General features: G+C 40.4%; 1 protein-coding gene across 4 annotated transcripts; it reads left to right on the forward strand.

Moving 5' to 3' along the window:
* Positions 1–302: 302 nt before the first annotated feature.
* Positions 303–26,386, forward strand: ENTPD4 (ectonucleoside triphosphate diphosphohydrolase 4). 4 transcript variants are annotated; one of them, XM_019625412.1, is made up of 14 exons: positions 303–482; positions 3,711–3,806; positions 5,713–5,811; positions 7,580–7,777; positions 8,290–8,495; positions 10,305–10,455; positions 10,968–11,071; positions 14,830–14,889; positions 15,177–15,331; positions 16,961–17,127; positions 20,103–20,427; positions 23,193–23,278; positions 24,211–24,372; positions 25,589–26,386. In XM_019625412.1, the coding sequence occupies exons 3-14, from the start codon at positions 5,804–5,806 to the stop codon at positions 25,815–25,817; spliced, it is 1,851 nt and encodes a 616-aa protein (XP_019480957.1). In that variant the 5' UTR covers positions 303–482; positions 3,711–3,806; positions 5,713–5,803; the 3' UTR covers positions 25,818–26,386. The 4 variants fall into 4 exon arrangements, with proteins under 4 accessions (XP_019480957.1, XP_019480956.1, XP_019480958.1 ...); XM_019625411.1 differs by lacking the exon at positions 3,711–3,806; XM_019625413.1 differs by lacking the exon at positions 3,711–3,806 and having other exon boundaries at positions 15,177–15,307.
* The last annotated feature ends 914 nt before the right edge of the window (positions 26,387–27,300 follow it).

Below are 27,300 nucleotides of genomic sequence, written 5' to 3' on the forward strand. Positions count from 1 at the left end.
TGCCTAGTGCTTGTTAGATTTTTCTAATGTTGTTTTTCCATAACCCTTAGGAGCACAAAGGAGAGATAAACTGCGGTGTCATTAGCACACTGCAGCTCGCTGACAACCAGGCAGGCTAGGACGGACGGTGACCAAACCACAGTACTGGTTACTTCTGTGACACCACTCTCACTTTTGGCACTCACAGCGCAGAGGGGCGCCCACAGGGTTACACATGACAGCTCCGCACTCGATGCCTGTCATCCTAGCGCAGGCCCCGCCCCCGGACGCAGGCCCCGCCCCGTGGCGTGCGCGCTCCCGGCGCGGCGGTGACGCAACGCGGGCGAGGCCGGGAGGAGGTGCGGCTCCCGGGAAGGTGCGGAGCTTCGGGGGAGCGGGGTCCGTATTACCGCCGCCGTCTCGCCGCGGTAGCCGTGATGCGCTCCGCTCGCGGCTCCCCGCTCCTGGGAGTCCCTGCCGCGGGATCGAGCGCTGCCGAGCAGGTGAGGAGGCCTTCCCGGCGCGGACGAGGGGAGGGCAGGCGACCGAAGCGGCCAGCCCGGGCGGAGACAGTTGGACCGCGAGGCCCGGCGGGGCGGCGACGGCTGCGGACAAGCCCCTTGCCTGCGAGCCTCCCCGCGCCTGCCATAGGTCTTCCCGGGAGTCGGTGCAGCCCAGCTGCGCGGCCACATCCGGGCGCGCCAGCCGTCAGCGCCCATGACCCCGGGCGGCAGGTGCTCTCCCCCAGCCCCTGGCAGGAGAAGCCTGGCAGCCGTGCAGTCGCGTGGGCAGCGGTGACCACGCTGGATTTTCCCTCTCACACGTAGTGTGGGCGGATCCAGCCCACACTGACGCGGAACCCGGCCGGGGAGAAGGGATGCTGCCCTTAGGACCCAGTATTTCTCGCCTGCCGCCTTCTCATGACATTTACACGATCGGCATCGTTGTTCCTTTGCTCTGCTTGTGCTAAATTTCATGCTTGACATTTCTCCTTGAAAAAAATGGAGCTAATTGGGCGATAAAGTCATGGTGAGGGCAGTGTTTCTCAGACTTGATAGTGAGTGGACACCTTTTAAAGGGATAGCTCTCTCATTCTCTGCAATGTGTCCCAAAACCCAGTTAGAGGAACACTGGTGCAGAGAATTTTCAGAGAATATTTGTCACTGTTAGGAAAGAAAAGAGATGCTTTACAATTCAGGAACTTCTGTGCCAGAAGATAAATGAGACGTTATTAGAGAATTCTAAATTAGTGACTGAAAACCCTACTTTAATTTCACACTGCAGTCTTGACTGTGCCCTGCTTTGTGTTATGAAAATACCTAATTTTCTAGTCTTGGAGAGGACTAAGGAAGTCATACTTTTTGTGTTCTCTTATAGTTGATGTTCTCTTGTCTTTGTATCAGTTTGTTAATTGTTTGATACATTAGTAATTATAAAATGGATACTAATTTAAGTAGTTTGTTTATTTCTGTGTTTATCTTAACATTGATTTATCATCACTTGTATTTGTTGCATTTTGAATCTGTGGTTTACATTCTTCTAGCCCTAGTAGGGATACATGATCTCAACCCTTGTGTATATAGTCTAGAAAGAAGAAACAGAAATGAGAGTTCATCTAAGGCTTTATATTTTTATCTATATTATATTTTTATTCTCTACATATTTATTCAGCATGGGTTTTTTTTAAATAAATAAAGCGAAGATTCATAGTCCGGGAAAACATTAGAAAGTGTAACAAGTTCAATCTTGACGAAGAAAAGTATTGACCTGTGCCTTTAAAGAAGTGCAGTATCGAGAGCAGGACGTTTTAAAGGAAATGCCATTGGTGAAGGCCTGAGGCAAGAATGAGAAATGTGTAGCTGGGGAGAAGAGACACCTCTGCTCACTGCAGCAGAAAGATGCTATCTGGGGCAAGGAGACAACATGTTGGTGAAATAAGATGTGATCAGTTGATGAATTGAGGTTTCAGATAGCACACAGGGAAACTGGTGTTGACCCAGAGGCTCCAGAAGTTTCTTAAGCTGGTTATATTTTGAAGGTAGTGTTTTACAAAAAATAGGTGTTTCTGAAGAGTGTTGTTCACAGTGAAGGCAGAAGGTGGGTGACCTGCCTTGGGAGCTGTCTTCAGGTAGTAATCATAGGTCTACAAGTAGGTGAGTGGGAATAGAAGTTAAGAGACAAGTGACCCCAGTCTTAGACTTGGACATTTGGAAAGTGGTATTAATTTGTGTCAAAATATTGTGACCACAGACTTCGACTAAATGAGTTTGCAGTAACAGGGTGTCATCAATAAACTCAGGATGTGGAATTGGAACTTAAAGAAAGTCAGAGGTGGAACTGGAACTTGAAGAAAGTCAGAGTTGCAGATTTGGAAAACTACAGAGGTGATGCAGAAAAGTGTGACCAGAAAAAGATCATTTAAAATGAGAACCAGAATTTTGCAAATGAATAGTGAAGGTAGAAAAAGGTTTCAGTAGGAGTTGATAATGAAAAATAAAATTTTAAATTTAAAAATAAATTTTGAAGGAAATGTAGGTCATAAATGCAACTACATGCATTCTTCTTAAAGAATGAATCAAATTCTGTTGATGTGTTGTTCCGACCACTGAGTGCCACATAGCATCCTTCACTTCACTTTGGCCTCTCTCACTATCTCTCAAAGATAGTTATTTCCTACAAAATTCTGCTTAAGTGTTGGTGGGCTTTGATTTTTCAAGGTCCTCTTGTAATCCTTTGATATTCATATCATTCTTTTTTGAAGCACTCTTCATGTCATCTTACCTTTTCTTACTCAGAGATCTAGCTCTTCCAGAGTCTCATTTGTCTGTGATTTTGTTTGCATGTGATTTGAGAATTTGCTGTCTGCTTCATTGCATCCTGCATTTTTCACCACAGGATCCATTTCACTTTGCAATTGATTTATATTGTGTTTTCACTGGTTTTCTTCGAACCATCAGGGAGAGACTGACAAAGACATTGACCCAGGACCAGGATGGGCTTTACTAAAGAATGTTCAGCTGAGGGCCTGACTAGCTGAAATCATGAACGTGAATGCATCTCTCTGATGTTAGGTCTAACACAATTTAGTGCCTTTTAAAAATGTGACAGTTTTATGTACTAAGAGTTTGCCTTCCTAAACTCTGGTGCAAAGACTCTTAGCTGCAAATACAATTGGAGTTTAGATTTTAAGATCAAATTACCATATTGTTGACTGCTTGGTAATATTTAGCCATACTTTTGTCCTAAATAAAAGTCAATATCTATTTATCCTTTTTATTGAATTCTTCACATATCTAAAAAATAAGTTCTAAGGCAAGACACTTTGCTATGATCATTCTAATAGTGCATCTTCTCTTTTGAAATGTATTTTCTGTTCTCCCTCATCCCAAGTCTGCCCCCCACCTCTAGGAATCTTTTCCTGTTAACCAGCCTTCATAGTGCTCTTCTCTGAACTCATATAGTCCAGTTAATTTAACATTTCCTTTTGTTATGCTCTTTATTTTCCTCAATATTAGTTTTTTGTCAGCAACCAATCTGCAAACTCCTTGAAATCTGGAGTCAGGTTTGTTTCTCCTCTGTACCCTTTGTATACCCTTCTTTGCAATCATCATTGAATCATTAAAGGCCTTTCTTTCCCCAAGGACCTTGACTTTAAGCTGTTAACTAAAACACTTTTTTCTTTCATTGTTAGTTCAGCTATCACATAATTGTCAATTTTTAAAAATGTTCAGATTGGAATTCCTTTGTGATGAAGCGTTTTTAAGATGGGGTTTCTTGATATATCCAGAAGAGGATTTGATGCTGGAAACTGGAGCTATCAGTCAAAGGTAGCTGTTAAAAATAGTTCTGTTGTTTGTTCTGATGGTAGAATTAATATGTGCCCTTTAAGAAATACAGGCACGCCTAGGGAAGAAAATAAAGACGATCCATTATCTCACTACTAACCACCATTCCCCCTCCCCCCCCCATACATGATGTAGCTTTTTTCACTTTTTAAATCATGGACATCTTTCATGTCAATATAGATCTGCATCATCACCTTTAATAGTCACATTGTATCCATTGCATAAATAGACCATGTTTCATTTAACCCAGTCCCTGTAATGCACATTACTTTAGTAACAATGTTTTGCTCTTATACACAATACTATGATCAACACCTTTATACATATTTTAGTGAATTTACCCTGTTTTCCTAAGGATGAATTTCTGGAAGTATGATAGGTTGAACAGAGGGTAAGCATGTTAAAATTTTTTCATATCCATTACCCTTCTGCCCCCCAGAAGGTTAATACCTATTTAGATTCTCCCCAACAGTATTCATGACCGAATTTTCCCCTCCCCCTTGCTAGCAAAGTATCTTCAGACTTTAATCTCTGCCAATCTGATAGTGATGAAGTCTTGTTTTTATTTATACTTTTCTGAGTACTAAGGATGTTATTTTTATCAGCCATTTGTATTTCTTAATAAGTTAATTTCCAATTATTGTTGCTCGTTTTTCTATTCAGTGATTCTCTTATGTATTTATTTTATGAACTTTTTATATCTAAGGGATATTTTTACCTTTTGTCATGCATGTTACAAGTAATTTTCCCAAGCCTCATGTTTTGGTGAAGGGATTTTTAAAAAAACATTCAGAAATCTTAAACTCATGTGTATACGTATTTTCTTTCCTTTATGGTTTGAGACATTGTTGTCATTGTAGAAAAGCCTTACCCATTCCAATATTATGTAAATACACACCTACATTTTCATCTTATACTTTTATGGATATTTTTAATATTTAAATCTTTGAGCCATTGGAATGCTAATAAAGGTGTAATGTAATCTCACTATATTCAAATGCTAAAAGGTAGATAGCTACTTTATAAAAACACATTAAAATTCATTTAAACACCTACGTAATTGACGTATTTTTCCTTTTTTGCTTAAACTTTTCAATCGCAAATATTGTTTGTCCTGTTTGGGGTATATGGTACAATGAGAACACCATATTCAAACCTGAACTAAATACGTAAAGTGGTTTCTTCCCCTTTGTCAGGTAGGCATTATTAACACTGTGTGTGTGTGTGTGTGTGTGTGTGTGTGTGTGTGTGTGTGTGTGTTCCCCTCTACTGCATTATAAATTCTTTAAGGGCTGAATCTGTCTGACTCATCTTTGTATCTCCCATTCCCAGCCATCCATGAAACGAGCAATGGATGCTCATCACTGTGTGGCAGGCACTGGGTCACTGGGGAAACAGAAGAATAAGTGGCTGTCCCTGCCAATGAGGGGCTTGCCATGTGATAAGAAAGTCAACCCCAAGTATAACACTGTAGCCCACCACGGTGGTGAGCAAATACTTTGGGGATGTAAGGATTCGGCAAGTCCTCACAGAGAAATCATGCTTGACCTGAGTCATAAGGATTCCATAGGAACGCCAACAGGTGGACCAAAAGAGGCAGTCTACAAATGCAGAGGATGTGGGGCATTTCAGTGACCTGCAGCTTGTGTTTAATATAGCTGGAGCATGGGGTCCATATCAGTCAGGGGATAAGACTAGCAAGATAGACAGGGACTAGATCAGTGCTAATACAGACGCTATATGCTCAAAATAAACCCTTCTGACAGCTACAGTGCAAGGATCATGTACCAGATTATGTGTGGTTGGATTTAAACACCCAGTTGATAAAGAACTTAAACGTGTTCTTGGATTGTGCCATCATTGTGATTTTTCTCACTTCCTGGAACAGGAGGGCTGTAACTCCAGGAGGACCCCATTGTTTCTATAATGGTGTGTGAAGACTGACTCTCCGAACATTGCCTGACCTCTGACCTTTCAGCATGGGGAGGTAAGTGATGGTGCCTAATCACTAGTACTATAAAACCCAAGATTTTGGTGCCACAGAAACAGCTCTTGAGAGGGAAAAAATCTAAATCTCAGGTGAAAAGTGTTCAAATTTGTGCTACATTTCTGTTTGACACCTTTGTTCTTCAATGGCCCCAAGGGGCGCCTGCCAGTGACAGAAAGTGATAATGCCAGGTGGATTTTACAGGGGTTAATGCAGTTTATGGTAAAGGGCATGCACGTTGGAACCTGGGAGGGTTGTAGTAAGCACCAGATAACCGTCTCTAAACCTTGGAGGCATGGGGAGGGCATGATAAATTCCACTGACTGGCCCAAGAACCCACAGGGAGACTAGAAACTACAAATAGAAAATTCCATTGGATTAGCAGGATACCTCCCCCTTCTGTGAGATACCTTAGTCCATGAAGCACTCTTTAAAGGGAAGACTAGAAATTAACTGTAAAACAATAACATTTATCCTAAAGGCTTTTTTTTAAAGCCTAATAATAATCTCTCCTTCCTCACATAAACTAAGAAGAAAAGTATTTATTTGCAAAAATGTCTCAGAAATATTTCTAAAAGCACAGGACATATAAAACTCATTTATTGACTTTATTATGGGGATATTGTTAAAGATACTGTTTTCTTCATCAGGGAGAAATGTGCCTTGGGATCCAGTGTTAAGAAAATCTTACTCCTCCGAGCTATTTACAGTCATGTGCTGCTTAAAAATGGGATATGTTCTGAGAAATGCATTGTTAGACAGTTTCCTCGTGTGAACACCATAGAGTGCACTTACACAAACCTAGATGGTATCACCTACTACACACCCAGGCTGTATGGCATAGTCTGCTGCTCCTAGGCTACAAACCTGTACAGCATGTTACTGTACAGACATCACTAGATTAATTCAAGCACAAGAGAAAAATAATGCAATCAAGAGATGAGGTAAACCGAGGCTGCCACCGGCATAACACAGCGTACTGTTTTACAGCAAACTTTATCTAAAGTAACGATAAAAAGTATAGTAAATACATAAACCAGGAACAGTCATTTATTATCATTACCCAGTGTTGTATACTGTACATAATTGTATGTGCTATATACTTCTTTATGACTAGCAGGCTTGTTTACACTGGGATCACCACATACACATGAGTCATGTGTTGCACTATGATGGATGGTACAACATCACTAGGCAATAGGAATTTTTCAGCTTCATTATAATCTTATGGGACCACCATTATGTATGCGGTCCGTTGTTGATCGAAGCCAAAACGTCATTATGCCGCACATGACTGTATGTTTCTAATCTAATGGACAAGGTTTGGGCCACTAGAATGCTCAACTACCTTTGAAGGCCTACTTTATTACATGCACTTCTGTGTACTAAATTGTCTTTTGGTTTCATCATCCTTAAACCTGATTTCATTATAGATTTAAGTATTTATCTTATTGAACTTATTCTTGGAAACTGCTCCTAGTTCTTTTTTTAGAACAAAATAGGGTACAAATAAAAATCTACATAATACTCTCAAGAAAGAGGGAAACCATAGAAGTGTCATAACCATCAGGGCTTAATTCTCATTCCTATAATTTTACAATAATGGGTTATATAGCAACGTAGTAATATGGGAGATGCTGGTACACAGGCACCTACCAGCAGGGAAATAGGAGCAGCTCAAACTAAATGTCTTACTTTCAGATCAGGTTAGGTGAGGGGAGGCCTCTTTGAATCAGACTGCTTTAAAATCTGTTTTTCAAAATTTCAGGATCGGCATCTCCTGTCTTTTTCCTGCTTCCTGGCATTTTAGCATCTCTCCAGTGGGGTGTCCTCGAATTCTGAATACAAACTTACGCCAAATTATTGTTATTAGCATTCTAGCTGCTGCTGTTTCACTTTTATACTTTTCGGTTGTCATAATCCGAAGTAAATATGGGCGGCTATCCAGAGACAAGAAGTTTCAAAGGTGAGAGAAATGAGCATTTGTTTTCTCGATAGGATGCCACAACTTGATTTCATGGCTTCAAGACTGGGATTAGGTTGGAATTTAAGTAGCCTGTGGCTGTAAAAACAGATGCCGTACTGAATACAGCAAGCACGGCATGAAAAATTAAACTGTTAGAAACTGTTTAATCATTAACCACCAAATCCACATCATAAGGGGATTTAAACATTAGCTTCTCCAATATCTTCTAAGCTGATTTTTCAGTTTATGTTGATAGTTTGGAAATAGTTTTACTTTTCAGAACATCTTTTATGGAATAATGAGTGCATATCTGATTTAGATTATCTTTATCACTATCACTTGTTTTGTTTTCTTCTGAACCTAATCACTTGACATTTGTAAAAATGTGATAGCAGTGCTACTGCACAGCTTAGAAATCACTGACTCGGTATTTATTTATTGAATTTGCTCTGTTAGGTTTAGGTTGATCTTCTCTGTCTCAATAAAAGTGCATATTTGTTTTTCTAAACAAGGTACTTGGCACGAGTTACTGACATTGAAGCTACAGACACCAATAACCCCAATGTGAACTATGGTATCGTGGTGGACTGTGGTAGCAGCGGGTCTCGAATATTTGTCTATTGCTGGCCCAGGCATAATGGCAATCCTCACGATCTGTTGGATATCAGACAAATGAGGGATAAAAACCGAAAGCCGGTGGTTATGAAAATAAAACCTGGTATGTAAATGACAAAGATGTGATTGTTAACCAGGTTCTGTTCTTTATCTCTGTGACGTCTTTCACATCTTCCCTTTTCTCTCCCCGCAGTCATCACCCTAATTCAGAGCTCACACCAGGACCCTGTTTCACCTTTTTTCCTCCTTTCTATCCATCTTGCATAAGGTGACTAACACCTTAATAAAATGTCCAAACATCATGTCTTCCTTTTGTCTCCTGCAGCGTTTATCATAGTGCCTTACTCATGGTGTCTGCTCAGATGTTTGCTAGCTGACGTTAATTTCTGGGTCCACAATTTCCTAGTCTGTGAAATAAGGAATTTTTGGACTTCTAAAATCCCCCTCATCTCTAATATTATAGGCTAAATGACAGCTAGAAATATTCATTCACTTATATACTCATTCAGCAAATATTTGCTGAGCGCCTAAGATTTGGCAGACACTATGTTAGGTGCTGAAAATATCAATTTGAACAAGACACAGTTTGTACCCTTAAGAAACTTGCAGTTGAAATGAGATAAGCAAGTAAATAGGTAATTTTGATAAGGCGTAATGAGTGCTACGATTAGAGATAAGGGTAACCAGAGAATGTAATAAGAGCTGATCTTCAGGGCTCTGTTTGGGAAGACTTCTGTAGAGGACGTAGCTCAGTGGATGAGCAGGAGTTAGCCAGATGAAAAGAGATGAGAAGTGAAAACATGTGAGAGGAACCAAGGCGAGGCAACTGATGAAACCCAGAACATTTGTTAGGGTGAGGGAGAGGGATTTTACTCAGGATATGGGCTTGGGCTACTAGATGGCCAGTGAGGGTGGTCACCGAGGTAGGGAACAAACAGTAAGAGCAGGTTTGTAGTAGATATTGAGTTCAAATTTGTATAGGCTGAGTTGTGGGGGGCTGTGAGGACAAGCACATGGCCTTGTTCAGTGGACAGGCACAACATACTGATCTGTAGGTTGGGGAAGAGATCTGGGTGGCTACTGATAAGATTTGGAGATTCAAGACATATAGATGATGATGGCAGCCATGGGAGTGAGTAAGCTTGCCTGAGGAAAATAGCAGCACTTTTCTTGAGGGCAGGGATGAGCTCATGTGCAATGGATCCCAAGCGTCTGACATATAGTAGATGCTCAGGTCTGTGATTGTTTTTTTGTTTTTTTAAGATTTTTGGGGAATTGGGGGATGGGAACAGCGCTGGGGAATCGGGGGAAGGGGAACAGACAAGTTGCTGTCGTTTTGTTCTTCAGTCTAGTTGTGGAGGACATTGCTTCACTGGCCCAAGTTGGCACCATCATTGCGCTCTTCCTGGGTGAGGCAGATCAGTCACCAGCTTCTGGACGGCCGCTCACTGCGGCTGCTGGCCGCTCACGCTGGCTGCTGGCTACACACAGTAGCCCATGGCAACCCACTGCAGCAGGGGCTGCAGCCTACACCGGAGCCGGCGACTCACGGCAGCCCAGCTCCAGGTTGAGCTGTTGTTCAGCATCTTAGCTGTAGAGGGCAGTGTCACTGGCCCTCATATGTGGGATCCGAACCGGGGTCCTCTGGCATCCCAAGCCAGCTCTTAACCAATGTGCCACTCGGCCGGCCCGGTCTGTGATTTCTGATGAGTGAGAAGAAGGGAGCATAGGACTGAATATTCAGTACCACTATCATTAAGGAAGAGAAGCTGCAGAAGGAATTGCCAGAGGGATAGGAAAAGACTAGGAGACTGGTATGTAGCTGGAATTTCTCTCATATTAGCCACATTGAAAAAGCGTAAGTTATGAGCTAAAATCGCTGCTTGTTAACAGAAGTGTCCTTTTTCTGTAGGCATTTCAGAATTTGCTACCTCTCCAGAGAAAGTCAGTGATTATATTTCTCCGCTCTTGAACTTTGCTGCAGAGCATGTACCACGGGCAAAACACAAAGAGACCCCTCTCTACATTCTTTGCACCGCTGGAATGAGAATCCTTCCTGAAAGGTGATCCTCTGCACGAGGGCAGGCCAGGCCTGTGGTGGTGGTGGCGGTGGCGGTGGTGGTGGCAGTGGCGTTGGCGTTTTATTTTCCTCCTACTCCCCCTCCTGTCCCTTGTCCTCCTCCTCTTCTGATCATCATCAAAAGGAATACCTTAACCATTCTTCCTTCAAATATAGAATAGCACCAGAACTGTTCCCTTAGCCAGAACTCACCAAATATCCTTTAATATATTTGTGAGTATAAATAGTGAACTATAAAGTTATTTTAAAAACTGATTTTGTATATTATTAGTTTAAGGATTGCGTGCATTTGTGGTTTCACATCTAGGAATCATATTCCCACAACTCTTGAAAATTCTTTCCTAAAATAATCTTTTCAATGAATTATTTTGGTTTTAAAACGTACTGTTTTCATAGAGCATAAACCAGACCATAGTGGTTTTTTAAATCTTTTTTTTAAAACAAAAGGTCAGGGTATAATATTTTGATGATGTAAATTTTTGGGTTGTCTTACAGCCAGCAGAAAGCCATCCTGGAAGACCTTCTGACTGACATCCCCGTGCACTTTGACTTTCTGTTTTCTGATTCTCATGCAGAAGTAATTTCAGGGAAACAAGAAGGTTGGTATACTGGTTTTCAACTTGAAACTATTTCTTTAAATTGCCTCCATTTCCCCTGTGTATACTTTATTAAAGTTACTCCTGATATCTTAAAATTTGGAAAACCATGCCTTGAAATATTACAATTTTTAAATGGCACTTTTCATCAAACACTGTGAAACATCACAGTAATATGGTATCACAGAAATAAAACAAAAGTTTTCTAGCAACTGAACCTGAAGACACAGGCTATTGTGATCTAACTGATAAAGAATTCGTAAAAGCTGTTATGAAGAAATTCAATGAGCTACAAGAAAACTCAGAAAGGCAATGTTATGATTTCAGGAATAAAATTAATGAATAGAAGGAGTACTTTGCCGAAGAGACTGAAATTCTAAAAAAGAACCACACAGAAATTCTGGAACTGAAGAGCTCAATAAATGAGCTAAATAGTGCATTAGAAAGCATTGGAAATAAAGAGAGAATAAGCAAGCTCGAGGATAGGCATATAGAAATGTTTCAGGTGGAAGAGGAGAGAGAACTAAGATTTTTAAAAGGCGAAGAAACCCTACAAGAACTATAGCTCCATTGGAAGAGACAACATGAGATTAATGGGTATTCCAAAAGAAGAGAAGGAGAAAGGAGCAGAGACCATATTTAAATAAATAATACCTGAGAATTTCCCAAAGCTGGTGAAGGAACTGAATATACAAGTCTACAAAGCTTGTAGAACACCTTGTTATCTCAACACAAAAAGATTTCCAAGATACATTATATTAAAACTGTCAAAAGTCAATGATAAAGAATTTTAAAGGCAGCTGGGGAAAAAAAAGACAGCAATCTACAAAGGAACCCCCATTAGGCTGTCAGCAGATTTCTCAGCAGAAACTTTACAGGCCAGGAAAGAGTGGAATGACATATTCAAAGTATTGAGAAAGAAAAATTGCCAGTCAAGATTACTCTGTCCAGGGCCAGCTGAGTGGCGCGTTGATTAGGAGTTGGTTTGGGATGCCAGCTCTGAGCAGCAGGGCCCTGGTTCGGATCCCACATGAGGGCCAGTGACACTGTGCCCTCTACAGCTAAGATGGTGAACAATAGCTCTACTTGGAGCTGGGCTGCCATGAGTCGCCGGCGAAGTGGGTGTGAGCTTTCGTGAGCTGCCGAGAGCCACTGTGAGCGGCCATCCAATGGCCTGCGAGCGACTGCCTCACCCGGGAAGATCTCAATGATAATAGCAAACATGGGCCAGTGAAGTGACGTCCTCCACAACTAGACTGAAGAACAAAAGGACAGCAACTTGTCTGTTCCGATTCCCCAATGCTGTTCCCCTCCCCCAGTTCCCCAATAAAATCTTTAAAAAAAAAAAAGATTATTCTGTCCAGCAAAGTTATCCTTCAGATGTGAAGGAGAAATGAAGGCTTTCCCAGACAAACAAAAGTTGAGGGGGTTCACCAGCCACTAGACCTGCCTTACGAGAAATGTCAGAAGGAGCTCTTCAAGCTGAAATGAAAAGACAGAAGTACACAAAACTCTGATTAAGATGATAAATAGAATTAGAAAACTGCAACTTTTTTTAGAGTACTATTAAACAAGTATAGCATAAAGGTTAAAAAAGAGCATTAAAAATAACTGTAGCTACTACAACTTGGTAACAAAATCACCGCATAAAAAGAGATATTTGGTCACATCAAAAATATAAAAGGGGAAGGGTAAAAGGATGGAACCTTTATGGGCAAATGAAGATAATTTGCTGTCGGCAAGAAAGGACAGAATAAAGAGCACAGGATTAACTCCTTGCTTATTCAGTCAGCTCATACTCGACAAGGGCCCTAAGGACATTCAATGGGAAAAGGTAGTCTTTTCAACAAGTGGTGCGGGGAAAACTGGAGAAACACATGCAGAAAAATGAAAATGGACCCCTGTCTCATACCACTCACAAAAGTTAACTCAAAGTGGATCAAAGACTTAAACATAAGACCTAATACCATAAAATTCCTAGGAAAACATAGGAAAAGCTCGTTGATGTTTGCCATGGCATTGATTTTGGGGACATCAAAAGCACAAACAAAAACAAAAATCAACAAATGGGACGACATCAAACCCAGAAGCTTCTGCACAGCAAAAGAAACCTACAGAATGGGAGAAGAAATTTGCAAACTGTTTATTGGGTTAGGGGTTAATATCTAAAATGTATAAAGAAGTCATACAACTAAAACAAAAAAATCTGGTTGGAAAATGGGCAGAAGAATTAAAACAGACATTTTCCAAAGAGGACATCAAAATGGCCAACAGGCATATGAAAGGATGCTCTATATCATTAATCATCAGGAAAATGCAAATTAAAACCACAATGAGCTATCACCTCATACCTGTTAGAATGGCTGTCATCAAGATGAGAGAACAGGTGCTGGTTAGGATGTGATGAAACCCTTATACATTGTTAGTGGGAATGTAAATTGGTCCAATCACTATGGAAATTATGCAGGCTCCTCAAAAAATTTAGAATGGGTCTACCATATGACCCAGAAACTTCACTTCTAGGTATATACCCAAAGAAAATGAAAACAGGGCTTTGACATGATATATGCACTCTTAAGTTTATCATAGCACTATTCACAATAGCCAAGATAGGGAAACAACCCGAATACTCATGAATGATGAATAGATAAAAAAGATGTGGTATGTATACACAATGGAATATTATTCAGCCATGAGAAAGGAGGATATCCTGACATTTGCAACAACATGGATGGACCTTGAGCATATTATGCTAAATGAGATAAGTCATACAGAGAAAGACAAATACTGTATGTCATTTATTTGTGGGATCTGAAAAAGTCAAACCCCTAAAAAACAGTAAAATGGTGGTTGCCAGAATCTTGAGGGGGGTCGGGGGGGCGGGAATAAGACTGATGGTGTTTAAGGGTACAAAGTTGTAATGAGTAGTAAATCAGCCATAGAGATCTAATGCACAGGACAGTTGACATTTGAACTGTGCGGGTCCACTTATAGCAGATTTTAAAAATTCAGGTGTTTAATGAATATAGTCAATAATATTATACTATAATTATGTAATGTGATAAGTATCTCTATAAGGACAATCATATTACAATATATAAATATCAAAGTAATACATTGTACACCATACTTACAGAATGTTACATGTCAAATTTATTTAGTAAAAAATGTTGTTAAGGTCTGGAATTGTCGGGCTGTGGAGTTTGGACTTCATTCTGTAGATCAGTCCAGTAGCAGAAAATAGAGTGGGTTGGAGTGGAAAAGTAGGGGCAGGAAGATTGATTAGATCTCTGTAACAGCTGAAATCAAGGTGGTAATGAAAATGGGTCAAGATTCGATGTAGGAAATACTGTAAAACAACAATGAGATGTGGCAACTGAATGAAAGTGAGAGATAAAGGAAATGAAAGTCAAAGTTAACTTGTTTTTAAAACCTTGCTGTTGATAGATTTAACTTCATAAAGAATAAAAACTCCAGTATTTCAAAACAACCTATAAATTTCTAAGGAAAACTAGCACCTAGGGGCTATTTTCAACCTATGTAAATGAAATGAAACTGTAAATTTTAGAGTTTAGAGTTCTTGGAAAAACTCTAGGAAAAGATAGAATACATTAGTAGAAATGTGTTATTTCAGATGATGTTTTCACAGGTTGTCAGGGAGTAAAATAAATGAAATGTTTCCACAGACTGCACTAATAAGACTTATACAAAATACTTTAAAACTCTATTCTTCTTATCTTCACCCTGTGCAATGTCTATAGGTGTGTATGCTTGGATTGGCATTAATTTTGTCCTTGGACGATTTGAGCATATTGAGGATGGTAAGTATCACATTTCCAACTAATATGGCTAACTGGAAATTATGGCTTTTTCTATTTAACCTAAAGGATGAGAAAGGAAGGAGCGAAGTTTTGTGATGCAGCTAAGTGTGCAAGAGTAGAATAAGAGACGCTGCTATTTCACACAATTATCTTGATTTTAATTAGGAGGATTAGGCTGGGTTTGCCTAGAAATGCTTGAAACGTACCGTGAAAAAAAGGTGATTCTTCAGAAGATCCCAGTTCTCTGGTTTTGTTCCATTCCAATGGATGCTTCTCGCTCTTTCCAGATGATGAGGCAGTTGTGGAAGTTAACATTCCTGGTAGTGAAAGCAGCGAAGCCATCCTCCGTAAAAGAACTGCTGGTATTCTTGACATGGGAGGCGTGTCAACCCAGATAGCATACGAAGTCCCCAAAACTGTAAGCTTTGCCTCCTCACAGCAGGTTATTATCTGTACAAATTTCTTTTTTATTTGGTTTCATTTAACATGTCTCCATCCATTTTTGTTTTGTTTTCTGAGTCTGAACACATCTTTACTGTGCTTCCTGAGGTATACCACCTTCTCAACCAAGGAGACAGGAGACGGGAGGAAACCAAGGCAGTCCTCCCCTAAGCCGTTTGTGTTTGTTCATTGAAGTCAGCTGGTTTGTTTTCTGAACTTACGTAGCATTTTTCTTTGGTATATATGTCAGCCACATGCTTGAGTTTTTGTTTATATTGTCTCCTCAATCACTTACTTTCTCAACAGGTATTGTATTAATAAAACTTATTAGAATAGCATCAGATTTATTAAGTTACAATTGGGAATAATACTTTTTTTAATGGCTCAGTTTTGACTTTTCTCGAAAAGACTGAGGTTTATATGCACTCCTTCCACGTCTCTGAACTTACAGTTTGCTCTTTTCTCCAAACCTTCAGTGTTCTCGGTCACTGCCTGTAGTTTCCTAGTAGGCTGGTGGCCTTGTGTGGAGAGCACCAGAAGGGTTTCCAGATGTATTCCTGAATTGCTACATGTCTTTATCACTCTTCCCATCCCTCTTAAGTTAATACCAAAGCCTGGTTTCCTACACTTTCCCCCAGCATAGTGTAGTGGTTAAAAAAGACTGGTGCTGGACAAGCCTGGGCTGCAACACCATCCTATCCTCACTAGCTGTGTGACCTTGTGCATGTCACTTCTCTGAGCTGGTTTCTTCATCTATAAATGTGAATGCAAGTGCCTATAACATAGTGTTACTCTGAGGTCTAAATGAGATTTTGCATATAATATGTCTAATGCATTGCCAGGTACCTAGTATTCACTCAGTAAATGTTATTGATACATTTATTAATCTCCTTAGAAAAATGCCTTGTAAATTCAAGTATTACAATCTGTGTTTCCTACTTCCCATCGAAATATGCTTCCAGAAGCTATTACACTCTTTGTAAAAAGTAATGTTTTTCCCTTCAAGAGAAGTTAAAAAATAGATATAAAGCAAGTTTGGAAAACATACTGAAAAATCTGGATTAAAAATTTCCCATGAATGAATGCATCATCTAAAAACATCATTGTTAGCATTTTCGTGTATTTCTTTTCATTTGTTTTCCTATTTATTGTTTTTAAAAATATGGTTGTTATAATCATAGTGTTTATGCAATTTTGTGTCCTTTAACAGCATATAAACATGTTCCTCCATAAACTATTGTTTACCACAATTTACTAAACCCTCCTAGGAGTTGTATATTTAGATGACATCCAGCTTTTGTCCCAGAATTGCAAAGGACATCTTTGTGTATAAAGACTTTTCATTATTTAGGATTATTTCCAAAGCATAGGATTCCATAAATAGATTTATTAGATCAGAGAGTATGAACTATATTGCTAACTTCCTTTTTCAAAAAGCTGTAACAATATCACAGATGGGCAGCACAGCTGAAATTTCTTAAGTCAGATTTGTCATAGGACCCTTAGAAGAAAATGTAAAAGCAAAACTTTTTGCTGTTCTGATGAGAATCTTTTTAGATCCTTCTTTTTAAAGAAGGTGATTGTTTTTTATTGCTTAAAATATTAACGTTTGTTATCCTTACGTCTTCAGGAAGAAGTAGCTAAGAACCTGCTCGCTGAATTTAACCTGGGATGTGATGTTCACCGGACTGAGCATGTGTACCGGGTCTATGTGGCCACATTTCTTGGGTTTGGTGGCAATGCTGCTCGACAGAGATACGAAGACAAGATATTTGCCAACACAGTTCAAAAGAACAGGTAAAGCACCTTCCACTGCTCGGCAGTCACTTTCAAACCTAGTTCTCTCCTCATACAAAACACATTCAGCAAAGCAGGGAACCCTCAGTCATCAGAAGCATGTCAGCACTGTTAGCTTTTTATTCTCCTGCCAGCTGAGCTGGGAGAAGAAGTGAGAGGACACCGGGGTCCCGCCTTTGGCCCTGTGTCCCACCAGGCTCCAAAGGAGGCACTCTCTCTCAGACCCACCTCCCCTGAGGGATTAGAAAGTTCACTGTGAGGCAATTACAGTAGTTTTCAGCCCTGGGTAAGCATTCCTGATTGCAGAGTCCTTGGGAAACTCAACACCTGGGCCACTGCAGATGTCCTCCTGGAGCCTGCAGTAAGTGATGATCAAATTGTCATTATTGAGCAAATCAAATTATGTGATGTTCTGGAAAAGCAGCCTGTGTCATTATTTACTGGATAAGACCATAGCGAAGAAATGTATTCAAGACAAAGAAATGATCTAGACTAAGTCAAAGTTAGTGGTTTGAAACACTTAACAGCAGTTAAAACTTTTAAAAATACATTTATGAAGAGTTGTAGTATAGAAAATACATAAAACAAAAGCAACACTATATCAGTTTAAATTTATTTTATAAGTTTAAGTATATAATAATTATTTATTTGAAATTAGTCCATAAAAGCAGGAAAGCCATTTGGATGAATAAAAATACCTGAAATCTAGAGTTACGTAAAATATCCTATTAATTACTGTTTTGTTTGTTTTGATGAAATAATTTTGAGGGGAAAAAAATCCTAATTCACAGGGATAAATAATAATATATTTCCTTGATCAATTTAATCTTAAACTTGGGAGGCCTGAACTTTAAGAAAGACCAAGTCAGAGCCATTTAGTACCACATTTTCCAGAAATTCATATATGTGAATAAGAAAAGCAATAAAAAACTTGTTTTTTTGGTCTGCTCTAGACATAAATTGAATAGTTAAGAGATTGGTAGTCCCATAATTTCTTTTTTAAAGTGGTGTATTATATATAGCACATTTTAGTATAATTATTTTTTACAATAGTCTTAAAATAGAAATATTTTATAAATGATTTTTTAATCAGAATTTTGGAAACACACCTTCTGCAACTATAATTTTTACTGATTGGTTTTACTGTCAAGAAGCTTATATAGGGCCGGCCAAGTGGTTAAGAACTGGCTTGGGACGCCAGAGGGCCCCAGTTCGGATCCCGCATATGAGGGCCAGTGACACTGCCCTCCACAGCTAAGATGCTGAACAACAGCTCAACCTGGAGCTGGGTCGTGACGCCATAGGCTGCAGCCCCTGTGGCAGTGGGTTGCCATGGGCTACCGTATGTAGCCAGCAGCCAGCGTGAGTGGCCAGCAGCCACAGTGAGCAGCTGTCCAGAAGCCAGTGACTGATCTGCCTCACCCAAGAAGAGCGCAATGATGATGCCAACTTGGGCCAGTGAAGCAACGTCCTCCACAACTAGACTGAAGAACAAAATGACAGCAACTTGTCTGTTCCCCTTCCCCCAATTCCCCAATAAAAATCTTAAAAAAAAAAAAAAAGAAGCTTATATAATGAACAGTTTGTGGTACTTAATAAAATGTAGGGCAAGCAACTAAAAACAGTAGCATGAAGTATACATTTGAATAGTCTTCTACTTGTATAATAATTATAAATGTTAGTCATCACTTTTTACATATGTCAGGAATTGAACCTTGAAATGCATATTTATCTCTTTGCCGTTGGTAGTGATGATTGATTTTTTTTAAATTGAACATTTTAATAGTGGCAAATACCTCAGTTTATTACATTCAAGTGCATTTTGAGTTGCCCTGATCTTACGAATAAACAACTTGTCAGTTAAGTGGCAAGTAAAAATTTAACTTACTGTCAGTGACTAATATTGAACTCAGGCACTCTCCTAATAAAACACTTTTTAGGCCTGTGGGATTCATGGTATCAAACACTAACGTAACTCCAGTGTTCAGAGCTCTTTCCTGTTCCTCAGTTACCTCACAGTGAGCATACAAAGCTGGATGACGGACCTTCATGCCTGGAGATTTCACTGGGAACTATTAAGCATAGTACGTTTCAGTGAGCAAAGCTGAGGTTTTTCTATGGGACTTCTCTGAGCCTGCAGTACAATAGAAACGCTGTTATCTGCGGCAGTTGGGATCAGTAGTTGATTAATTTTTTAAAAATCAGTTAAAACTGAGAATCATAAAAATAGAATCAAACCTCAAGCATTTTGTTTCAACTTATGTATTACCTTGCCAATCGTTTGCTCTGGACTAAAGTGGTTTTTTAGGCCACGTGCGTCATTTCTCTGGCATATTCTGCACCCACTCATGTTGGTGTCATTTTGGCTTTCTTCAAAGAATACCAAGGACTTAAAGACATTTGTGAAGCAATTTGATACCAAATCTGTCTAGATTTTTACTAATTTTTCTCAGTTCTTTTTAAATCTTGCTAATACCTTATTTGACAGCAGTTTTCTGGCAACTTGTCTTTATCATATTTTCCTAAGTTTTCACAGTCATAGTTCATCTATACTATATGATTAAAATCACAAGCACCAGTGGCAGAAATGGGGCTGGGAATAACACAGTTGGTGGGCGTTTACCTGCCTTGAACAGGAGACTGAGGGGAGAGCTCACTGATCACGAGCACTAAGCGGCTGAGACACCAGGCTGTGTACAGGGAACAGAAAGCTTCGGGTCACTCGACCGGGTAGCTGTTTCACTGGACTCTGTTAAGGTGCCTGTTGTATGAAAGTGTATATCACAAATCTCCAAGAGGGGCTCAAGGGTGTCTTTTCCTAACTTAATTATCCTGGAACCCTTCTGTACTCCCACAGAACACCTAGCAGGGCTCGTGTTCCATGGAACACATTTTGAGAGGCACTGACTTGCAGTCACTTCTTCGGAACACATTTTTATGTCGGTCTCATGATAAAGTTTCTCTTTGTCCTGTAGGCTCCTGGGGAAGCAGACTGGTCTGGCTCCTGATACTCCATACCTGGACCCCTGCCTACCCCTGGACATTAAAGATGAAATCCAGCAAAACGGACAGACCATGTACCTGCGGGGAACGGGAGACTTTGATCTGTGTTGCGAGGTTCTCCAGCCTTTCATGAACAAGACAAACGAGACGCAGACTTCCCTTAACGGGGTCTACCAGCCCCCGATTCACTTCCAGAACAGCGAATTCTATGGCTTTTCTGAATTCTATTACTGCACTGAGGATGTGTTACGAATGGGGGGAGACTACAATGCTGCTGCATTTACTAAAGCTGCAAAGGTAACCTTCAAAGAAGCCATCTTGTTTACACTTTTGAGAGACTGGTGTAGACAGTGGCAGGCCGTGTCCTCTTTTCACACTTGGAGGCCTGGGTCAACAGAAGGGAAAAGTGGAGGATGGAAGGTTCTCATGCAGCACGTTGTGAATCCTGTTCCCTTGGTTGGGCGAGAGGAATAGTCACAGCAGAAGTAAAAACTCCACTGTGAGTAGACTTCTGCCCACCACTCCCATAAACTACTCTGGACATCATGGCTTCCAGATGATTTTATATTACTGTCAGAATAGCTGACATTACTCCAGGACTCCTAATCTCTTGTTCTCCCTGCCTTTCTGACAGTGTCTTAGGCTCTTTCAGGGTTCCCCGCTTCATGACCCTTAAACCTTGGTGATCCCAGACTTCCATTCTTGGCCTTCTGACTAAGTTCTTGGATGTTCTCATCCGTGTTCATAGATTGCTGCTGCCTCTCCAGAAGAGGCTGCAGTCCTGACCCCTGCCCAGTGCCTGCGAGATGTCACAACTCCAAACACCCACCATTTTCTTCCCCCGCTGTTCCTGTTATGTTGTCTCAGTTAGCAATGTCACTAGCCATCCAGTCCCTCTCCCTGAAACCCAGGAGTTAGACACTTCTTGTCACTTGTTCGTCCCTCGCTGGACACCCCCACATCATCAGTCAAGCACAGTATGTGATGTCGTAGCCATTTCTCAAGCCCTCCCTACTGTCTAATGCACTCTTGTCCTAATCCAGGCCTCTGTCTATTGCCAGAGCCTCCCCGTTCATCTTTTGCATCTGGTCTTCCTCCATCATTCGCCTTCCAGCTGCTCCCAGATCGTTCTGTCTAAACACACTTGTGGTCATCTGCTTCCTATTTAAAATCTAGAGCAGCTTCCTTTTGCTTCTAGGATGAATTTCAAATCCGTTAGCATGTCATCTCCACCCTATAGCCTCATCTCTCCAGCTAGCACCTTATACTGTAATTGGATCAGACATCTATTCATTTCCCCCCTGTCTGTGCTACTTCCCATCTCAGCTTCATTCATGGTGTTTCCTCCTCCTGAAATGCCTGTCCTTACCGTTTCACCCCAGGCTGAGTGCTGTTCTCTGTGTTCCTTGCTGCAAGTTGCACTGCCTCTCTGAGCCTCTGTTTCTTCATCTGTTAGATGTTAGAATAGTAGCCATGTTGAGGAGTCATTTTAAGTATTAAAGTGCTATCTTTAGAAAAAGTACTTACACAGTGCTCAATAAATGTTAGTTATTAATATTGTTACAAATGACTTCAGGAAGAGGTGGCACCTCTTTCCCTTCTCTTAAAGACAGAGCCATTTGTAATCATGTTTGCGTTCCCAGAACCTCACCCCATGTAACCACAGACATAGATACTCAGCCTGAACTATTGTAGCTAAAGTACCACTTCACTTTTCCTAAAGTTTATGCCTGTCACATGTAGGCACGGAGGGAGAAACTAAGCAGTTTTGAAGAGGTTTGTTGTGGGCAGTGAAATTCTCTTTAATGATAACTTTGGTTGAATTTTAAGGCAAAGAACAAGCACTGTCTTTGCTAATCTAGTCACTGAGTGTCTTGTCTTCTTGCTACACGTACATAAGTTAAGCTTGTGTTTCCTACTTGGAAGTATATTATTATGCATATGGATTTGGTAAACCCTTTTTTTAAATTAAATTTATTGAGGTGACAATGGTTAGTAAAATTACATAGGTTTCAAGTGTACAGTTCCATAATACACCATCTATATGTCACATTGTTTGCTCACCAGAGTCAGTTCTCTTTCCATCACCATATATTTGACCTCCCTTACCCTCATGACTACCCCCTCCCCCTTTACCCACTGGTAACCACTAAACTGTTGTCTGTGTCTATGAGTTTTTGTTTCTTCATTTGTTTGACTTGTTCCTTTGTTGCTTTCAGTTTTACATCCCACATATGAGTGAAGTCATATGGTTCTTAACTTTCTCTGACTTATTTTGCTTAGCATAAAAACCTGAAGATCCATCTATGTTGTCTCAAATGGCAGTATTTCATCTTTTATTATGGCTGAGTACTATTCCATTATGTATATGTACCATATCTTCTTTATCCAGTCATCTGTTGAAGGACACTTTGGTTGTTTCCATATCTTGACCACCATTAATAATGCTGCAGTGAACATCAGAGTACGTACATCTTTACAGATAAATGTTTTCAGGTGTTTTTGGGTAGATACCCAGGAGAGGGCTTGCTGGGTCATATGGTAATTCTATTCTTAATTTTTTGAGGAACCTCCATACTGTTTTCCATAGCAGCTGTACCAATTTACATTCCTACCAACAGTGTGTGAGGGTTCCTTTTTCGCCACAGCCTCTCCAACACTTGTTATTATTTGTCTTGATGATAGATAGCCATTCTAACAGGTGTGAGGTGATAGCTCATTGTGGTTTTGATTTGCAGTTCCCTAATAGGTAGTGAAGTTGAGCGTTTTTTCATATATTTGTTGGCCGTTTGTATGCCTTCTTGGGAGAAGTGACTGTTCAGGTCCTCTGCCCATTTTTTAATTGGATTGTTTTGTCTTTTTGTTGTTGACTGGTATGAGTTCTTTATAAATTTTGGATATTAGCCCCTTATCAGAGGGGCTAATACTCATATATTTACAAATACTCCTATCTTTCCCCATTTGGTCAGTTGCCTCTTTGTTTTGAAGATGGTTTGGTAAATCCTTTTAAAAATGTTTAATGAACCTTTACTAATATTTCTTTTGGGTGAAATTTCTTTCAGGATTATTGTGCAACAAAGTGGTCAATCTTACGGGAGCGCTTTGACCGAGGACTGTATGCCTCTCATGCTGACCTCCACAGGCTAAAGTAAGTAGCGGATGGCCAAGTCCAGGGCGTTTTTAAGAAATCATGCATTCAGTATGGGCCCCTGGCCTGCCACACTCTGACCCCCGCCTGCCTCTTTGCCCTCATCAATCATTGTTCCTCCTTGTCTACCCTGGGCTCCTTTCAAACAGGACAACAAATATTTGTGCCCAAATACATCTTGCTCAAAACATATTTTTGCTCAGTTTTGCTGTTCCTTCCACCTGGAATTCCCCTGTTCGTTTTTTGCTTGTTGAAATCCTGCCCAGATGTCAGAGTCAGGTCAGACGCTGTCCCTTTCAAGTCTCCCTCTGCCCACTTAGCCAGACTCCATCCTTCTGTCAGTCTCCAGAGCACTCATTATGTCTCTCGTGTGGTGCTTATCATATTCTGCTTTGTTTATGGTTACTTGTTGCTTTTTTAAAATCCTCTTTCATAAGTTATTTAAGTACATTGACTATCTTATTATTTATTATATCTTATTAGTTGCTTAGCCCACTGCTTTGCCAAAAGTTAGCCTCTGATAAATATTTAGAATCAGACTGTCAGAGCTAAAAAGGACCCTGCTGTCTTCTCATTTTATAATACAGAAACTGAGGCCCCAAGCAGCTGGAACTTGCTCAGGATTTACTGAATGAATCAAAGATGGAATGCCTAAAGAAAAAAAAAATCTGTCTTGGCTATGTATTAAAATTATATGGAGGCTAAGTTGCATGAGCTGATTGATGTTGGCAGGCGAACTTTTATGTTGCGGGACAAGGGGCATAAACCAAGTAAATCAGCTTGAAATGCATACAGTTGATTTGGCTGCTCAGAGTGCTGGCCCTATGAAGCCTGTGCACCCATGCTGGTCGCAGAAGGGAAGGTGTGTCTCTGGGTACAGTTTATTTGACAAGTGAATCAGCCCCACTTTTGTTTGTGCTTGGTGTTTATAGGTATCAGTGCTTCAAATCTGCCTGGATGTTTGAAGTGTTTCACAGGGGCTTTTCGTTTCCTGTCAGCTATAAAAATTTAAAGACAGCCTTGCAAGTTTATGACAAGGAGGTTCAGTGGACCCTTGGAGCAATCCTTTACAGGACCCGCTTTTTACCCTTAAGGTATGGCCGTGAATTGGGCAACAAAAATCAGAAGGTTCTTTTCGGCAGTGACGAGGCGTGATGGCAGCTATGGTTTGTGGGTGTCGGGGGCACGGTTAGCGCTAGCCGTGGGCAGAATTGTAGTCAGTGAAGTTTGACTTTGCCCTTTTTGCCCAGTGCTGCCTCCCTTCCCACCTTACCCATCCCATCATATGCAGCACAGAGGGTTTGATTATTCTCAACTGTCTGTACCCTTACCCCTGCACAGGATTTATTTCCGAGTTCTTAACTTTTATGGCCTTGGGCCCCTTCTTGAAATATTGTTTTTAATGAATAACATTAATACATAGGCTACTGAGGAACCACTGTATTGAAATATATTTATCAAAATATTACAGAAACAAACTTGTGGTCTAGTAATCTATGTTCTTTATTCACCCATGAAATAACAAGATCTGGCAGCAGAACTAGTACCTTCTGTGATTTCAGTGTAGTGATATGTGTCACCGATATTTTGAGGCCTCTGCAAAACACCACAGTGTGATATAAAAGGTCTGTGAGTTTCACTAGGAACAAAGTCACAAGTCCTACTGATTCTACAGTGGTTTGTTGTCCACATTCATGTTCAATAGAAATAAATCCTGCATTACAGAGATTAGTCAAGTAAAGATGCACATTTTTCCCATTCAAGCTCACAGACCCCGCTGTCAGTTGAGCCCACATAAGACCCTGGTTCACTGATAAATGAGGTCTTATTTTTTTTTGTTCCCCCCCCCACACACACACACACACACCCCTGCGCTTCCTTTAATTGAGTGTCTTCCACAATACATGTAGCTGGATTAACTGCAAAGTTTGTGAGTAATGGGTATTACTAATCACAGAGGTGGTTGGATTCCACATTGGCTTACATGTATTAGCGAAACCCTCACAGTTCTAAATTTCTCTGATTTTTGCTACCCAGATTATAATGATGGTAACTGCTACAGACTTGTGAAGACACTTTCACACCTTACCTGTTAACACAACTGCCCTCTGTTAGGCCATATTATCCCACATCTGAGAGGTAAGGAAACTGAGTCTCAAACAGGAGGTTACAGTTTTTGTCTCCGGAGCTGAGTCCTGACCCGGGTGCCCCCAGCCCATGTCATGTGCTCCCTTCCCGTCACATTTCTTGCCCGGTTAGTTCTCTGTTACCTCTCATTAGGGTTGTTTATTTTTGTTTCCACGTGGGCAGAGATATCCAGCAGGAGACCTTCCGGGCCAATCATGCCCACTGGCGGGGCTTCTCCTTCGTCTACAATCACTACCTGTTTTCCGGCTGCTTCCTGGTGGTCCTGCTGTCCATCCTGCTCTACCTGCTGCGGCTGCGGCGCATCCACAGGCGCACACTCCGCAGCGGCTCGGGCGCCACCCTCTGGCTGGAGGAGGGACTTTCAGCCCAGAAGATTGCGGGCACCTTGTGAACCCAAGTCAGAGCCCAGGAACTTTCTAAAGGAAAAGCCATTTTCGCCTCAGGGTTTCTCCTCTTTATTCCCATTTGGTTTTATTTTCCCTTTCCCTTTTTGTTCCTTGAAACAAAAATCCATTATTTGTAAACTCTGCTGTCCTGGAAGTATTGCATTTAGCCCGTTTTGTAAAGCTTTAAATTGAGGAGTAGGAAGAAGGGAAAATCACTTCATTTTTGCTGCATAGGATCTGCCAAAAATTCCTAAGATTTTTGGTTTTTCTTTAAGGTATGTTTAATTTTAAACAAATGCACTTTGATATTAGAGGGAAATGGCAAAGATGTTGTCTATCAGTGGAGATAGGAAAGGAGTGATACTTTTCACAGAACCAAAAAACTTACTGACTGGAATTAAAATGCTTTTTTTCCTCTATCTTGAAAGCTCTACCATAAAGAGGGTAATCTTTAGTTTTTATTTATTCAGATCTGTCACTGTATGTTTTCTCTGCAGGTTTAAAAAATCAAAACCATTTATATCCAAAATAGAGAAAAATAGTTACCCGGAGGTAACTGTTTTTAAAACTGATAGTGAAGAGACCTGAAAAATGTGAAATAATGACTAGAGTGCTGTGTGTGTGTGTGTGTGTGTGTGTAAAATGCTAATGAAAGAGAATGAAGAAATATAATGCTCTTTCTTTTAAAACCACACATGTCAGAATTTACTGTTTCATTTCATTTTACTTAGAAAAATCCCCCATTACCATTATCTTTTCCTGACCACAGGTAATTACTTTCTTTATCCCATCTTTTAGTGGCCTTAGAACACTAATGTTTTTGAATGTGTTGGAAAATTCATCAAGTCTCACTGTTTTCAATGTTATTAGAACTCGAGTTGGTGCCAACTGACAGGCACTTTAGTATTTCTTAGTGGTACATCTTTGCTTGTTTAGTTGTGCTCCAGTTTTGTTCCCACTTCAAGTTGGTATTCCCCCTCTTAATTAAAAGTTGCCAGGGCCGGCCGAGTGGCTCAGTTGGTTAAGAGCTCGCTCAAGAGTGCAAGCTCTGAGCAATATGGTTGCCGGTTCGATGCCTGGCCTGAGCTGAGCTGCCGCTGAGTTGCCAACAGGTGGCAGGATGACTCAGCTAAAAAAATAAATTAATTAAATAATGAAATAAAATAAAAATTGCCGCAGCAGTTTTATTTCGGAGACCCCATCCTTAGCTTGACAAGTTCTCTTTATTATTGCTGTGGTTGAGGCTGTGTCGGCAATGCCACTGTAAATCCACACTAAAAGAAAGGTCTGAATTTTAATAGAAGAAATAAACGCACATTGTGAAGAAAACAAATCTGACATTTTAAACAACAATCTGAAAAGAACAACTGGATTGGCATAAGTGAGATGAGTTGTCTTTCACCTACTCATTTAGTTTGGAACCATTGGGAATTCTCATACACAGTTTTTTTTAGTAAATTTCCTTTTGTGTGTGTATGTGTGTGTGTG

This window comes from Hipposideros armiger, unplaced genomic scaffold, assembly GCF_001890085.2.
Source record: "Hipposideros armiger isolate ML-2016 unplaced genomic scaffold, ASM189008v1 scaffold_625, whole genome shotgun sequence".
Lineage (NCBI taxonomy): Eukaryota > Metazoa > Chordata > Mammalia > Chiroptera > Hipposideridae > Hipposideros > Hipposideros armiger.

What these genes read in the sequence shown, in the direction of transcription:
- ENTPD4 (XM_019625412.1), top strand. An exon ending in GCTTTGCCTCCTCACAGCAG is followed by an intron (nt 15,332 to 16,960) that starts GTTATTATCTGT and finishes TTACGTCTTCAG; the next exon opens with GAAGAAGTAGCTAAGAACCT. An exon ending in AACACAGTTCAAAAGAACAG is followed by an intron (nt 17,128 to 20,102) that starts GTAAAGCACCTT and finishes TTTGTCCTGTAG; the next exon opens with GCTCCTGGGGAAGCAGACTG.